This window comes from Colossoma macropomum, unplaced genomic scaffold (assembly GCF_904425465.1).
Source record: "Colossoma macropomum unplaced genomic scaffold, Colossoma_macropomum, whole genome shotgun sequence".
NCBI classification, from domain to species: domain Eukaryota; kingdom Metazoa; phylum Chordata; class Actinopteri; order Characiformes; family Serrasalmidae; genus Colossoma; species Colossoma macropomum.
Window position 1 is genome coordinate 29,977,631 of NW_023494791.1, and position 17,084 is coordinate 29,994,714.

Genomic DNA, 17,084 nt, shown 5'->3' on the forward strand with positions numbered 1-17,084 from the left:
ATTGCAGCTGCATATGGTGCATATCAAGCTTTTGCAGATACCTTCCCTGATCCCATTTTTGATACTGTCTTCATCACAGCAGTGGTTGTGATCTCATTTTGCTGTGTTTCTGTGCTGCGTGCCCTGAAAAATCCAGGACCAGGAGACACACAGATCACAATGGAGAGAGGTAGAGATGTGGGCAACCAACAAAAGAGGAACGCCTTCAATATAATCTTTTCAGGACTGCTTATAATCCTGTTCAGCTACCTCCCAGAGGTATCACTTAGCTTGATTTCTGTGATAAAAATAGATAAAGAGTTGTTTATTTGTGGGATTGTTCCCATCATAAACTCTTTGAATGTTTCGGGTGTGATGATTGCACCATTGCTGAAAATATACAAGGATAGTCATCTGCAATGTTTAAACTATCAAGGGCAATTTAACTCATGAGTGGATTGTGTGGTTCTCATCAATTCTATGCAGCATCTATTATGACTCTGCATTGATCAGATCAGGCACAGTATGATCTCCAGTGTTGTATGGGGATGTCGAATATTGATTCTGGATGTTTTCTCTGTCGAAGAAAAATACTGTGAGATTTGCAGATTTTGTTGTCAATGTTGCATTGAAAAAGAATTTCTTGTCTAGCAGTTCTGCAAATTTCAAGATGTTTTTGATGTATAAACAATTTTTGCCGTCATTGTTTCATCTTTACAGAGGTAGTTCCCTTGATAGCAAATCGAAGTAGTTTTCCTTATCTAGTGGTGGAGTAGATTTCTATTGAAACCAAACTAAAATGGTCTTAAATGCAAATGTCGCTGCATAGGTATTGCTTTGCATAGCATGATTTGAATAGCAGGTGTGCTCTATAACAATAGACTACCTACTTGACAATACCTACTTGGGTATTGTCAAAAGCACTTTGTCAAGTCCAATCCTTGGCCATAAGTTCATTTTGCTTGTGAAATCACATCATACAATACATGCAAATAAATTTAAATACAGTAATAAAGTAACAATAGATATAGATATTATGTGAAATAATTTGAAGAACAAAGTTTGGTTATAGTCTCCGTCAGCCGTTGCATGTTTTTGTTCAATTCTATTATCGGTGCTATGGATTAAACATAATGAAGTATCAACTTTTATTTATGTTAAAGTAAACCTGCTTATTAACTTTTACTTATAATTTTCTCTGGTTCCTAAAATGTTTACACAGTTCTATATAAATATATTACTGTGCAAATGTCTTCGGCACCTAAGCACATTATTTATAACCATTTCTCGTGTAATATCACCATATCTCATTACACATACATGGACCGGCCACTTCATTAAGTACACCTACCTTCCCTCATTGTCCATTTTATCAGCCTTTGGTCTAAGAATGCCTCCTTGTTTCTACACTCATGGTCTAGTTTATCAGCTCCACTTACCATAAAGGTCCACCTTGTAGTTCTACAATTACAGACTGTAGTCCATCTGTTCTTCGTTATATACTTTGTTAGCCCCCTGGGTGTTGGACCATTCTCAGTACGGGAGTGACACTGACATGCTAGTATCTATGATGAGGTGATATTTACATGTGATATTTACCATGTGAATATTCTTTTGCAAATTTGATTGCTTTTATCAATCATTAGCGATTGCTAACAATTGCTATTATTATTCATTGTTATGATTGCTATCACAGCAGGTACTGACACTAATTCACACTGACTGATTACTGATTGATCCTCAATACATATAAATCCTTGCAATTCTATTTCTCTTGTGGAAATGGAATGAGGTATGATGTCACATGCCTGTACTTCAGTACACTTCCTCACACATATGTATATGCTGACTTCATATGCCCTATGCTACTCACTGCCTAGACACACCTACCTTGTTGGTCTACCAAGTAGATATAAAGTCAGAGACAGTAGCTCATCTGTTGCTGGACAGTTTGTGTTAGTGATCCTCTAGTCCTTCATCAGTGGTCATGCTGCCCACAGGATGCTGTCAGCTGGGTGTTTTAGTTGGTGGACTATTCTCAGTCCAGCAGTGACACTGACGTGTTTAAAAACTCCAGCAGCACTGCTGTGTCTGATTGACTTGTACAAGCGCAACACACACTAACACACTACCACCAAGTCAGTGTCAGTGCAATGCTGAGAATGATCCATCACCCAAATAATACCTGCTCTGTGGTGGTCCTGTGAGGGTATCTTGGAAAAGAGATTTCATAAGCGAGTATCATGAATTTTGTGATTAGAGATGATTGAAAGCTACGATTAGTGTTCTGCAAAAAGTATGTAAGGAGTTTGTAATGAGACAGAAATGCAATGAAATGTGTTCAGAACTTTGCTACACTGACAAGTTTCACTTCAGGTATTCCGAAAATGTGTGCTAGCATTTGTGTGCTAGGGTGTAAGCATGTGAGAAAAACTATGTGCGATGATAAGGCCACATTTTATTTTTTAATTTTATTTTTTATGTCAAATTCAGCAAATAGAGACTACCTGAGTTTTAAAATGGGCTGAAGTGTGTTTTCTGTAGAGAATGTGTTAACTTCTTTTTCTTTAGAAAATCAACAAACTGTACTAAACCAATGGTGCTCAAAAGTTTGCATATGACTGTATATATTGTATATACATGTATGTTACCATTTTTTTAACTGTCTACCACAGGATGTTGGAGCTGAAACTACATAGTGAACTCAAAGTGACTTTGATACTTTCGCGCCTCAGAAGTAATTGATTTCAAGTGTGGAATTTTCTTTTGAAATTAGTTGCTGTTAACTCTCACTATGACATCCAAAGTCACTGCCAGTCAAGCAAGCCATCATTAGTCTGACAAATCAAAACAGACCCATCAGAAAGATAGCAAAAACATTACATGTGGCCACATCAACTATTTGATATATTCTTGAAAAAAAGCAGAGAAAACTGTTCTGTTTCTCCAGTGTGTGGCAGTAGAAGACTTCTTCCTCTCTTGATTTCAGTTGGTCTTCATCTTCTCAGCACTTTGAAAAAAAAAGCATGTTTGTGGTGTGTGTGAGGGTGGAGGATAGTAGAAAATACAGGTAATATGATGTAACCCTTTACATTTTCCAACACTGCATGAATATGCATCCCCAGTAAGCCATCGCTGATTCAGAGGCTTGAATCTGTCTAGCCCTCATATGTATGTTTACAGACACAGAAAAATCCTCCCTCACCCAGACTTCAGCAAGCCCCCTTCAGCAGCAGCAAAGAGAACAATAACAGTGGAGCTGTAGAGACCACCACCACTATTCATATAGAGTATAGAGACAGGAACTCAAAATCTATGATTTCAAAGCCACACTTTTTCATCTTATCAATAAAAAAAATAAAATAAAGCATATAGATACATACATACATACACACACACAAACACACACACACACACACACACACACACACACACATATATATATATATAAAATCACATATTAAACACATATATACAGTATGTTAATATGTAAATATAATACTTCTCCCTATGAGACTACTGTAAGTATATTATAAGACTAGTCAACCAATTTCGATTCAAGTTTATTTGTTTAAAGTAATTTTATCTAGTGAAAGTGTCAGTCCATTGACAGACCATTTTACTTGAATTGAAATCTCGGCTTTCATACTGGCCTTGCTTGGTATTGTAGTCCTGTTAGGAGGTGAAGTTTTATTTTCCAGCAGACTGAAGCAAGTCTACAGCACAGGGGTTGAAACTTCTGTATATGGCTGTATATCAGGGGGTTTCATTCCAAAATGCTGTGCATTTGTAACAAATTTGAAGATGAGTTTTTGAAAAAAATAACAGTTTTATATCTCTAATATTGGTAGTATTAATCATAATATAGCACTGATATTGATATTTCTTCTATGCGTGAAGCCCCCTCCCAACAACTTATTTCTTGAAAAAACATTTTTGGTATCTCATATTTAAAATCATGAATGGCACAACTGTCACACACTGGCAGGAAACTAGATTGAAAAGTAGAATAGAAAACTAGATTTTATCCCTGACTTTATATCTGTCATTTTGTATGGCAGTGGTGCCATCTGTTGAAATGAAGCACGTATGTAGCACGTATGTTTTTCATATATACAGTGGGGTCCAAAGGTCTGAGACCACTAATGAAAATGCACTCTATTAACTTAACACAAAGCATTTTATTGCAAATCATATTATCAGCATAACAAGCTGCTGGAGTATTTAAATACCTCAGTGTCACTGCTGGACTGAGATTAGTCCACCAACTAACAACAGCAGTGTCCTGTGATGAAGGACCAAAGGATGACTATGACAAACTGTGCAGCAACAGAGGAGCTATCATTTCTGAGTTTACATCTACAAGTTGGACCAACAAGGTGTCCGTGTCTAATAGAGTGGACAGTGAGTGGACACAGTGTTAAAAAATTCGAGCAGTACTACTCTGTCTGAGCCATTTTTACCAGTGCAACTCTTACAAACACCACCATGTCAGTGTCACTGCAGTCCTGAGAATGACTACAGTCTGTAACTGTAGAACTACAAAAATATATATTTATATATACATATGTATGTAACTAGGTATATGTAATTACATGTTAAATGCTCTCTTGAAGCAAATGTTTGATACATTTTCATTGTGAAAAAAATATTTTTGGAGTGGTGCTAAGATCAGTTTTGCAGTTATGATGGTAAAAAGAAATCCAGCAAAATCAAAGTGTGAGTCCAGCTGTTTGAGGAAGTGTACTGAAGTACAAGCATGTGTCATTATATCTCATCCCATTTCCATAAGAGAGACAGACCTGCAAGGATTTATATGTATTGAGGATTTGCATGTTTTCACAGAAAAAAACAGTAATCAATCAGTTTGAACTGGTGTCAGTATCTGCTGATGGGATAGCAATCATAACAATGATTAATAATAGCAATTACTAATGATTCATAATAGCAATCACATTTGCAAAATGATATTCAGCTGGTAAATATCACATGTAAATTTCACCGCATCATAGATACTAGACCAATATCAGCAGTTACAGCAGTGACTAGACCATGAGGCGTGGCCACACTATTATCTCATTTCCATATGGCAATGGCAATTCAACATATGACATAGTGTGTTACCCTTATGGTAATCTTCCAAGGTAAACCCTGTAACTGCTGTTGTAGGAGTAGAAGGCTTTCTTAAGCAGGATTTAAGTTAAGCAGATTTAACTGGCACTGAACTTCCAATAGCCAGTTCTTCCTACATTAAACTCCATGCTTAGCAATGTGTAGCTTGTAATACAAATAAGTGAAATTTCACATGTTGAGATTCTAATTACATGTTCAAATTGATTTTGTTGCAAATAATTTTAACTTTTGTTTTTCAACTTACAATGGATTTTACAAAGGAATTCAATTTACATATTTTCACATTTTTACAAGTGAAAATTTCTTTCTAAGTAAAGAAATCATTTTTACTAGTCAATATTTGACATTTACCTGTGGGATTCAAGTTTTCACATGTGCAAATTAAATTGCTGATGTCATTATTTCAATATTTACTAGTTGACATTTTTTTCGCATGCATGTTAATTCTTAATTCTTTTATTTTTTTAATTGTACGGAAAAAAATTTGAAGTTCAATGATCACAACTATAATTCATATAAAAATAAATTGTAAATTGTTATTAAAAAATAATTATTAATTGTTAAATGCAATCATTTTCTGATAAAGACATTTTGTTTTTTGATTAAAAATTAAAAGCATCTTTACTAAACATTTTACTATTGTTTTTCTGCACTTCATTTTTCTTCCCTTAAAATTTGTAGCTCTGTTTCTGAAAATTTTGTTTTTCTTTATTTCTTTGTTTTTGTTTTGTTTTGTTTTTTCCTCGGAGCTTCACTTATTGAGTCTTTAATACATATGAGAATTTGGATTGGCTTTTGTGTAGTGAGACACAACTGATGTAAGTCAGGAGCTAATTGTCAAGTTTAGCAGGAGAGTTTGAGCAGGAAAATCGCTAAACTGAAGACATCAGCCTTCCAGGACTGCAGTTCACCCCTCCTGTCTTACAGCCTGGTAGACCTCAGGGGCACTTGCAGATGAGCACCACAAGCCAATAGGTGGAGCAGTGGAGCAATGCAGTAGGAGGAGTAGATGACCACCAAACAAAAATGGTGTTAAAATCCTTTCTTTCTCTCTTGCTCTTTCATTTCCTTCTTTCTTTCTTTAATTATTTGGAGAAGCATTATTCATTTGACCAACAAGTACCAGCACACTCAGACTAAAATTCACTGCAATTTCACAGGTCCATGCAAACGGTAAAGACCCTTTTTTTTCACAGCCCAGGTTCTGAGTTTTGTTTCTAGGTAACAGGCAGGAAGAAACTATATAAGACTTTTCATTACCACCTGGTACTTGGCAGTGTTTCAAGTTTACTTTCTCATTTGAACGTGAGACATTACAGTGAAATTTTGTGTGAGTGTGTTTGTATTTACCACCTTGTTATTCCAAATAAACATCCAACTATGGGATATTTTGCTGTCTTTTATCTGCTCAATACCTAGAACCTGTTCGGCATTGCTGTGTAATTTAGTTAAATAGACCACCATGTTACCCAGAATTTGTACATGTTACTTTTGCGTTTGTTCCTCACATCTACCTGGTTAATGCTTAGAACATAGGTGTTACTTTTTAGGTTACTTTTTGCTATGAGACATTATTTAATTTCAATGACAATTATTTATCTCTCTTTGGACCATGATGACTAAGACTATTGACATCTGCCAGCATGAGACCCTGGTTGCACCACGCATACTTGTATAGAAACCACACGCACCCGGCTAACACTGACCACAGAGCCTTCCTGTGTTTTCCACTGCAGCAACTGGGCGCTTAAAATACTGTTATATGCAGATCAAATGACTACTGCTCAGATCTTACAAGAACTTAACAGATTTCTCAGCATCACTGTTGTGTAACACGGACAGTCTCTGGCAGCAATGGCAGAAATGTCTGCAACTCTCTATGATGTTCCACACAAAATGAAGACAGAAGCTGTAGCAGTTTCCATCAGCAGTAAGTCTCAATTACTCTATACATAACAGGACTGTGTTATTTATTTTATTGAGATTACTACGCGCCAGTATTAGCACATTCAAGTTTGAGCTAGTATTTCTAGTATGATGCACTGTAACACACAGCTAAAAGTTCACCTTATATCTGAACAGAAAACATGAATCAGACAATATAGTAAGATTTTTCTACATATGGACTAACTCTAAGCCTAGTCTAGGAACAAAAGCAACAATCTGGATACCTTTAAAAAAGACATACATGTAAATTGATTGTGATGGGATGCAAATTGTCTATACCTTCAATCAACAGGGTTGGGTAGTTAGGTAGGAATACATGTTACCACTTTAAGCAATCAGGATACAAAAAAAGTAACTGTCTTGTTTCTGTATTTCAGTTACAGAAAAAAGACAGTAATCAGATTACAGTTATACTGTAAAAATAGTGTGGTTACAAGCAGGATTGCATTCAAATACAAAATGGTCTTTGCTGTTTTAATGATAAATATGTCACAAATCGTTTAAATATGTTTGTGTGAAGTGGGGAGGGGGGGTCCTCCCCTTTTTTGATTAAAGGTATGTAATCTTAAAGTAATGGAAAGTCAGATTACATTACTTTAATATAGTTATCCTTTGGATTAGGTTACAATAACATTTTTAAGAGGTAATCAGTAATCTGTAACAGAATACATACTACCCTCCCAATGTCCCTGTCAATCTATAACTAGTAGCATTAAAAAAGAAAACAGGATCAAAATCAATAGCTAGACAAATAATGGCAATGTGGAAGACCGCATTGTTTCTAGTGCACCTCGGGAATATTGCTATTATGCAGCTTTAACTCTCAATAACAAAAGTATGATGTATTTTTAGATTTATTATATATCTCAGTCATAATTCATTGAAAAACAGGAAAATTCTGTAAGAAGTTCAGATTCTAGACCTTTAGTCGATGGCACAGTGATGTTTGTAAGAGGAAAAGATGTTTTGTTGTGATTTGAATTTGAAGTTATTGTTGAGCGCACAGTCTTGTTTTGTGAACCATCCTACATTTCTGCCACATTTTTGCCATTTTTTGACATCATAACAAAAAAAGTTGGACGTACTGACCTCAGTCTGTTGATACAGATTATAAATGAGCATAAATGTATTCCGAATTAGAATCATGAGTTCTGCAAATATGTCATAACGTAATTACATTTAAATAATACTGCAAAATGAAAGTAAAAACTCTCAGTTCTAAGGGTTCATTCTTGTACGGAAACTGCCCCACAGACTTACAAATGGTAGATGTGTGTGCCGTATGTGTGTGTGTTTCCTCAGAAGGTGAGACATCGCTGAATAAGTGCTGGAGAAGGTCAACAAGCTGTTTCGGGTTACTGTGTGTTCTCCAAGCGGTTACCATCATTGTGCTGTGTATCAAGTACACTGCAGAGAAAGGACATTTGCAATACGCTAGCAATAACCTTATTATGGAGACAGACCAGTTGAAGACCAGTAACAATAATCTGATGACAGTCAATGGCCTTTTACAGAGTGAGAATGAAAGACTTAAAAAAAGGTTCACTGACTTAGGTAAGCTAGTTTTAATTAACTTCTTGACTTTCCATACTGACTGCTGTTTGCTGTGGCAGTTGTAATGTTGACATTGTTCTTCCATCTCTATAGGTTGGAAGTATTTTAACTTCAGTATTTACTACACCTCTGCCGAGACATTAACCTGGACAGAGAGCAGAAAGCGCTGCAGAAAGATAGGCGCTGACCTGGTAGTCATAAACAGCAGGGAGGAACAGGTGAGAGAGAGAGAGAGAGAGAGAAAGAGAGAAAGAGAGAGAGGGAGGACATGACAAACATGTTAAAACTGTATGTTATTTGTAACAGATGTTCATATCAGGATTGTCCAGAGAGGTCTGGATTGGTCTGACCGATGCTGAAACAGAGGGAGTTTGGAAATGGGTGGATGACACACTAGAAACCCTGGGGTAAGGAAGTGGGATCAATAAGTGGTTTCATGTATTTAAAAAATGTTGGTTTTTTAGTATTTAGGACTGAGTAAGGCCATGCTCTAGCCTAGCTTTTCTTATTACGGTTTTAGTTGTCTCAAACCAGCTCATACTGTTTCTGGAGGCAGGCATTTTGGAAAGATTTCGTCTGCTTTTCACTTGAGGAATACCAATGAGACATCCCAGAGAGTTCTAAATGATATATTTTATTGCAGTTTGATTTTAATTAATTAATAATAGATCTTAGTGCAGCTTTTGACTCTACTGACCACACTCAAAAAAAATTTGTACAAACTTAATACAGTTATACCACACATTTCCATTCAGTCAAAAAGAGCCAGTATCCACAGACTTTGTTACCACTACATAAAGATTAGCTGTTGATAGAACAAAATTGAAACACAATTTATTTTGGTTTAATTTAAATGAAATTCTCTTTGGATAAAAATTTCTTGAATTTAAATATATTTTCATTCATTTTTGTCCATTTTACTTAGACCACTTACTTAAAGACAACACAATGTGTGTAATTTAATGTCACGATACTTTCAGTTTGTCAAATGAGGCAAACAACACCTTTGGTTTATTTTTTTGACTGTATGGTATTCTAATTACAAGACTCAGAATCAGTGGGTTGATATTGAGGACTGTCCTTATTTGGTTTATTTCTTATTTAACAAATAGGAGATTTGCAATGTCTACTTGTGACATGATGCCTTCTAATGCAGCTCTTAACTGTGGGGTGCCTCAGGGATCCAATCTGGGCCCAATATTATTTTCTATGTCTATCTTTTTTGTCTTTTTATTTTACTGTATACTATGTTGTGTTGTGAAGCACTTTATGACTTTGGTCTGGAAAGGTGCTATACAAAGAATTACTTACTTACTTACTTCACCTACTACTTCCAGAAGCTTTCCTGAACTTGGGTCAGTGGTTCTTCATCCAGTCTTGAGAAGCCCATTCATTACATCTTTTATGTTTCTGCTGTTTTAACAAACCTAACTGAATTAATCAGGCAACTACAGAGACCTTCTTGAGCTAATCTGCAAGATATGGCTCTGCAGGCATGGGACTAAGAATGAATTTGTGACAATATGTACTGAATGTGGCTTTATGTCTTAAATGTACATTTATTTCCTGTGCTTTTTTAGATATTGGATGCAAGATCAGCCAAACAACTTTAATGGTAACCAAAACTGTGCTTCTGTCCAGACTGAGGTGCATCCTTTAAATTCCTGGAATGACTTCCAGTGCACTTCTGAAAAACACTGGGTATGTGAAAAATAGCTTTCCCAATCTTCCTGGATTTATTGGAAATTATGCACTACAATAAATATACACATCACATATGGACTGTGAAAGAGTTGACCATATGCTGCATGAAGACGTGCATTTGAAGTGCATATCAAATTTAGCTTAGTCAATATATGTTTAATGCTCTGGTTATGTGTGATGGGATGACAAGTCTCAGCACTGGAGACAAAAAATGTTTCACCTAAATGTAATTAATATCTGGATGCATACTGGTTTCTGTTGGATAATCCAGATGAGTGCTATATGGTGGCTAGCACTAAATGAGTGTAAGATAATCAGCTTTGTACATTTACGGTGGACAAAAAAATATTTAGGTATTAGGTAGTTGTATTACATTGTATTGTGATTGTATTACCATTGTCAAATATTTAAGGTGTGTTGGCTGGGTGGTATTTGTCTGCATGTTTCTTTTTTTTGCACAATATGATGATGAATGATGAATTAAAAAATCTGACTAAAGAAAGACTACCTCTTTTGTGTCTTTTCTATCACACTTTAATCTAAAGTGTATTTAAGATAATACAACATTATTGCATTGCATATTGATGATAATATTTCTGTTTAAACTCTTTTGAAGCACTCAATATGTAATTAAAGTGTAGACTTTCCGCTTTAATTCAAGGGGGTTAACAAAAATATTGCATTAACTATTTAGGAATTACAGCCATTTTTATCATAGTCCCTCCATTTTCACAGGCTCAAAAGTAATTGGACAAATTAACAATCTTAAATATAGGGATTATTTTTAATACTTGGATGCAAATCCTTTGCGGGGAAGTCTAGAACTCATGGACATCACTAAATCCTAAATTTCCTCTCCTGAGATATTTTGCCAGGCGTTTACTGCAGCTGCTTTCAGTTGCTGCTTGTTTGTGGGTCTTTCTGCCTTCAGTTTTGTCTTTAGTAAGTGAAAAGCATGCTCTATTGGGTTTAGATCATGTGACTGACTCAGCAATTTAAGAACATTTCATTTCTTTGCCTTAAGAAGATCTTGAGTTGCTTTCGCAGTATGTTTTGTGTCATCATCCATCGGCAGCCATACATGCATGCCCATGCCATAACACTGCCTCCACCATGTTTGGCAGATGATATGCTATGCTTCAGATCATGAGCTCTTCCTTTCCTTCTCTGTACTCTTCACTTTCCATCATTCTGGTACAAGTTATTCTTGGTTTCATCTGTCCAAAGAATCCAAAACTGGGCAGGACACTGGACACTGCCACCGCTACCCCTGTCCACCATTCTTCCACCATTACCTCTAGATCTTGATGTTTTCACTCCATTTGCTGTCTTTTGATTGGATTAAACTAATTAACAGAAATCACAGTTAATACAAATTCAAAATGTATCTTGCATTGTTTATGGTACATGGTAAAACGAAATGTAGTACAAATAAAAAAAAACAATGAAGACTTCTTAAGGAATCTTAAGGAAATAATTAAGATTATCTTAAGAGAATATTTGAGAACTTCTTAAGTTTTTTTTATGAGACTTGCATTTAAAAACATTCTTATGAACCTCTTAGCATTTGTCTTAAGAACTTCCACACCTGACCATGAAACTGCTTATCAGTCTACTGTCCCATTACTTTTGAGCCTGTGAAAATTGAGGGACTATGTTTAAAATGCCTGTCATTCTAAAATGATCAAGGTAGTATTTTTGTTAAAACCCTTGATTTAAAGCCGAAAGTCTATACTTCAGTCACATTTTGATTTCTTCATTCCAAATCCATGGTTGTGGTGTACAGAGGCAAAATTATAAAAATTGTGTCACATACTAATGGACCTGTATGTAAAGATGTACATAGTGAATTTAAAAAAAAGCCAATTAAAAAAAAATTAGTATGTCACTTTCTATTTATGCTCCTACTTTTACTGACTTGCTTTAATTTAAAACAATAACCGTTGCATTTTTCCTTCTTCTTTCATTTTATTTGGACTGACTTCAAACTAAGAGGAAAAAGTGCAGCATTTTTTTTTTTACTTTTTAATAAATTTAAGTGCTCTTCAATGCTCTGAGAAGTGTTTGTGTTTTAGTCGTTGAGAGAAAAAGAGACGCCTTCTGTCGGCAAAAACGATGAATGAATTTGAGCGTTAAGGAATGAATGAATTTCCGCCACCTCGAGACTTTTATTTTGGCGAGTGTTTGACGAGTGCTGCATTTATTGTGTTCTCGCCTTGACGCCGCTTCAAAGATGGCTCTCAGAATCCGACGGGTTCTTAACTGCGTCCCATTAACGTTTTCAGAATTCTGGTGACATTCCAAACCGTTCGGACTTCGGTAACGGATTTAACGGTCATCGCTTGCTGCCCCCGCTGCTCTCCCTCTTTCTGTCTGCACAGTTTCGCTTTGTGACTTATTTCGCAAGCGCTCGCCCCTCGCGCTAGCTAGCAAACTGGCTAGCCTCACATTTGTAAATATTAGCTAGCCTGCTGGCTGGCTGGTCGTTCTTCCCGGGCTAGCCGGCTCCGCGCTCCTGCTAAGATGGCCACCATGGAGAAGCTGATGAAGGCCTTCGAGTCGCTCAAGTCTTTCCAGCAGCAGCAAGGCCCGCTGTCTGCGGAGGAGCTCGTCCAGAAACAGTGAGTATGCGGGCTAGCGTCTGTCTCCGCCAGCCTGTTTGTTTGCTAGCTAGCTAGCTAGCTAACTAGATTAGTAGTTAGCCGTTGACATCTTTAGCTAGCCTCTCTTTACAGCCGAGGGCTGTCAGTGTGTTAACGACGTCACCTGACATGATATCTCTTCTAGCTGCACACAGCCATGTAATGGTCAAGTGTGTCTAATACGAAGTACATTTTAATTCTAAAACCATTGATTACTAGCTACTCGTCTAGAAAGCTTGCTGTGCTGGTCATAATGACTCCCCTTCGTCCGCACTGTAAACGTTAGCTAGCGACTTGCTAATTGTTTTAGTTCAGTCTTTCACAGATCCAGTCTTGTGGCTCTTCCTGCGCTGCACTGGTTTGTGTTTTCCCTCCACCTCAGTTACATCATTAGCTGATGAGACAGTCCCTCTGGAGCTAATTCCCGGTGTGTTAGAGCAGGACAAGATGAAGCAGTGCAGTCGGATTACAGGACTGAAGCTGCTCTGGCTAACGTTGGTTAACTAGTTAACCTAGCTAAGATGAGCTGACGTGCTTCAGTTTTCAGTCGAGGTAGTTAGAGCTTTGGAGTCGTACACTTGGTAGATCGTGTCGTTGAGTTGATTCAGTACTGTTAAAAGTGCAAAATGTGAGGTGAAAAATTGAAACTAAGGTGTAACAGGTGAGGACCATCGTTAGATCAAGGCTGTCATTTGGTTTGGGAAAAGAAAGCTGCAGTACTTTAAATAGATTGGATTAAACTTTGCCATTGTGCAGAGTACAGGTACAGAGCCAATGAAATGCAGTAAGCACCTAACCAGAAGTGCTAAATACAGTATTATTTACAAATTAAGTGCAGAGGAACGGTAGAATGGTAAAAAAATACACATATGCAAGTATAAATATTATATACATATATACAGAGTGAGTGGAGAGTGTACAGATCTAGGTAGTATGTACCGTGAGAGCAGCATATGTAAAACATAAGTATAATTACAGAGTGAAGTTGTACAGTAATTGTTGGTTCAAATATGAATATTGCAGCGATACTAGGACTTAATCCTAATAAATATAATAATCAAAGTGTAATTTTAACAGTCTAATGTGTTGTGTGAAGTATTGCTTAAACAAATTATTGAAGGTTTTATGCAAGCCAGAAAGGGTTTGTGTTGATTATGGTTTTATTTGTACATTGCAGTGAAAGTCAAAGCAACAACAGGCATTGGGCTATATCATTCTTTAGATATTACATATGTGATAAATGAAGCATGCACTGGACAGAATTAGACTACATATGATAAATGTTTTAGTTTACATTAAAACTTAGCATGTAATACAAAGTGCAATTTAGACAAATCATATGGAAGCAGTTTTGTATTAGAATTACGCACAGCTAAGTTTCTGTTTTGCACTTTTTTTTCTGATTACTCAGCTTTGCGCTGAGTAGTTCTTGGTGTGTGAAACTGAACACTGACTAGAACTTATCTGATGTCCTGCAATAATGAGAAATTATATTACATTTGATCTTTTTTCACCTTTTGGCCATTGAATATGGGTGTATTACATTTTGCGCCTTGGTCTTTTCCCCAATATGTTTTTGTTGTTTTTTTATATATGTAAAAAAAGAGAATACATTAGATACAAAATTATGAATAACAAATAGATTCCTAGAGCATTTTTTTCATCTGCTTTGACTTTATTTATTTATTTTTTTTAGATTGCTCATTTGCTAAAGTGTGTCACTAATGCCTTTATTTCTCATTTTAGGAAAAAAGACCTAGCTACAACCAAAAAGGATCGAGTGACTCACTGTTTGACGATATGTGAGAACATCGTAGCACAATCTCTAAGGTATGCAGTAGTTATTGCATTAGCTTCTTAATATCACAATAACAGGTACACTTTAGATTACAAATTATCAGATTTGGTCACGTTTTATGAGTCATCATAAACAAGATTATTGAATTGTTTTTCTTTTTATCTAGAAGCAGTAATCATAAAAGTTGGTTAAAGGAAAAATATAACTGACTTATTCAGGGAGGATTTTTAAGATTCAGAGGAGAATTCTCAAGGAGATGATGATAACACTGTACAGTAGTTACCATGTCAGACATAACTATGCTCTGTGTGGTGACTGATATGTTCTGCTCTATTGATGGTGAAGTGAAATGGCAGCTTGTCAGACATCGACGTCTAATAAATGATGGCAACTTGCAAGATTTAGACGTTTACTTTTAGGGAGTTAGCTAGATTTTTGTGAAGTAGAGCAGTCATTAAAACATAGTAATCCTGTTTTTTCAGCTTGCCTCACTGCATTTTCATTATTACATACAGTTTTGGTTTGGAAAATATAAATAACTAGAACAATCCTTTTTCCTCATACATTCTGTGAACATCATAAAATTTTAAATTATACTGAATCTTTTGGATGTTTCTTTTTTTAAGTAGTTATCAATATTGAATACTAGCAACTGCTACCAATAACATAAATCCAATTTTAAGTTGAAGTTATGTTTTGTGACATTTTTGAGAAAGTAATCAAAAAAGTCCTCAGTACTGTGCACATTCACACATAGCATGTAAACCTTAGCTGTGTTTACCCCTTGTTAGTTGTCTTTTATATTTCTCATCTGTTTATTTTTGTGCGTGTGTAGATAATGAAGGTTTTTGCTGAATGACCGTATGTCTTTTTTTAAATTTTTTTTTACTATGGCTCTGGGATCAGGACTTCTCCAGAGTTCCAGAAACTTCTAGGAATCGCCATGGAAATGTTCCTGCTGTGCAGCGACGACAAGGAGTCCGATGTCAGGATGGTGGCGGACGAGTGCCTGAACAAAATAATTAAAGTGAGTTCTGCCATGCTTATTGCTGTTCCTAACTAATATCTGATGCCTGAGAGCATTGCAAATGGTTATCATTTTGAAAGTGAATGTCTTGCAGTATTTCAGATTAGTGTCTACTGTGATGAAATAGAGCAGAACACTGAAAGTTAATACATTTATTTCTGTATGTTCTGTCTGAATAGGCATTAATGGATTCCAACTTGCCTCGACTGCAGCTTGAGCTGTACAAAGAGATTAAAAAGGTATGTTGGACGTTGTATTGCCTAACGTTTTGGGTAGATTGCATTCCATCCTCATTGTTGATGTACCAATGCCATTTCACTTTTGTTATGTTTGCTGTTGGTATTTTAGTGTCAAAACACATTTTAAGCATGTTCATCAAAAATGTTGACATACAGTGGTCAGGTGTTTGTTGTGTTTATTTAAATAACTAGAGTGTTCTCTCTACATTTTTCTCTGTACACCTTCCACTCTGTCGCTTCTTCAGAATGGTGCCTCTCGGAGCCTGCGGGCAGCCCTGTGGAGGTTTGCTGAGCTCGCTCACCTCGTGCGTCCACAGAAATGCAGGTATATTGCTGGTTCAAGGACAGTGAAGTGGAATTATTTTTCAAGCACAATGATTGAACCCAAATCTATGTAAACAACGTTGTTGTAACATACAGCTCTCTCATTGCATCATCATCTATTTTGGATTAACCCAACTATGTGAACTAACTAGGGCTCAGAACTATTAAAATGATTGTGGTTAATGTAGTTAATCATGATTAGTACATTTGCTCACAGGAAATATTTTTCTGTTTAAAAAGCTGTGCATTTTGTTATAGCAGAAAAAGTGGACAAAATAAACTTAAATCAGAATGTATTTGTTACTTTAAATAATTCAGTAGCATTATTTTCATTGTGCAAAGTTCAATGAAATGAACATGAAAATCATGTGATATCCATAGGGTGAATGCAGTTTCCAATTTTATTACTATATACTATATTATAACAAAATAGGAAAATGAATTGTTTTGTTAATAATTAATTAATTTATTTATTTATTTTACCCTAAAAGTAACTGATCATCACACTGACATGAACTAAGTGTAAGTTGTGGACAGAAGTAGCATCAGGATTTAAATCACAATACTGGAGTTTGTAAGCAGTCACACATTGCACGTAAATCTAAATATAAACCTTAACTGTGTTTAGCTGACCATCTTTCCCCACTTGTCTTAGACCGTACCTGGTAAACCTGTTGCCATGCCTGACGCGGATCACTAAGCGGCAGGAGGAGACAGTGCAGGAGACTTTGGCCTCT

The 17,084-nt window shown here is 36.1% G+C and overlaps 1 protein-coding gene across 4 annotated transcripts in view; it reads left to right on the forward strand.

The window, feature by feature from the left end:
- Positions 1–12,489: 12,489 nt before the first annotated feature.
- Positions 12,490–17,084, forward strand: part of htt (huntingtin) — a 49,584-nt gene continuing 44,989 nt past the window's right edge. For 3 of the 4 annotated variants that reach the window (XM_036574820.1, XM_036574818.1, XM_036574817.1), the window contains exons 1-6: positions 12,490–12,938; positions 14,706–14,789; positions 15,664–15,784; positions 15,964–16,023; positions 16,269–16,348; positions 17,003–17,084. The exon at positions 17,003–17,084 is cut by the window's right edge and continues 57 nt beyond it. In XM_036574820.1, coding sequence (XP_036430713.1) covers positions 12,841–12,938; positions 14,706–14,789; positions 15,664–15,784; positions 15,964–16,023; positions 16,269–16,348; positions 17,003–17,084 — 525 coding nt within the window. In that variant the 5' untranslated portion in view covers positions 12,490–12,840. The remainder of the gene's footprint in view (positions 12,939–14,705; positions 14,790–15,663; positions 15,785–15,963; positions 16,024–16,268; positions 16,349–17,002) is intronic. The other variant, XM_036574815.1, reaches the window with a different exon arrangement.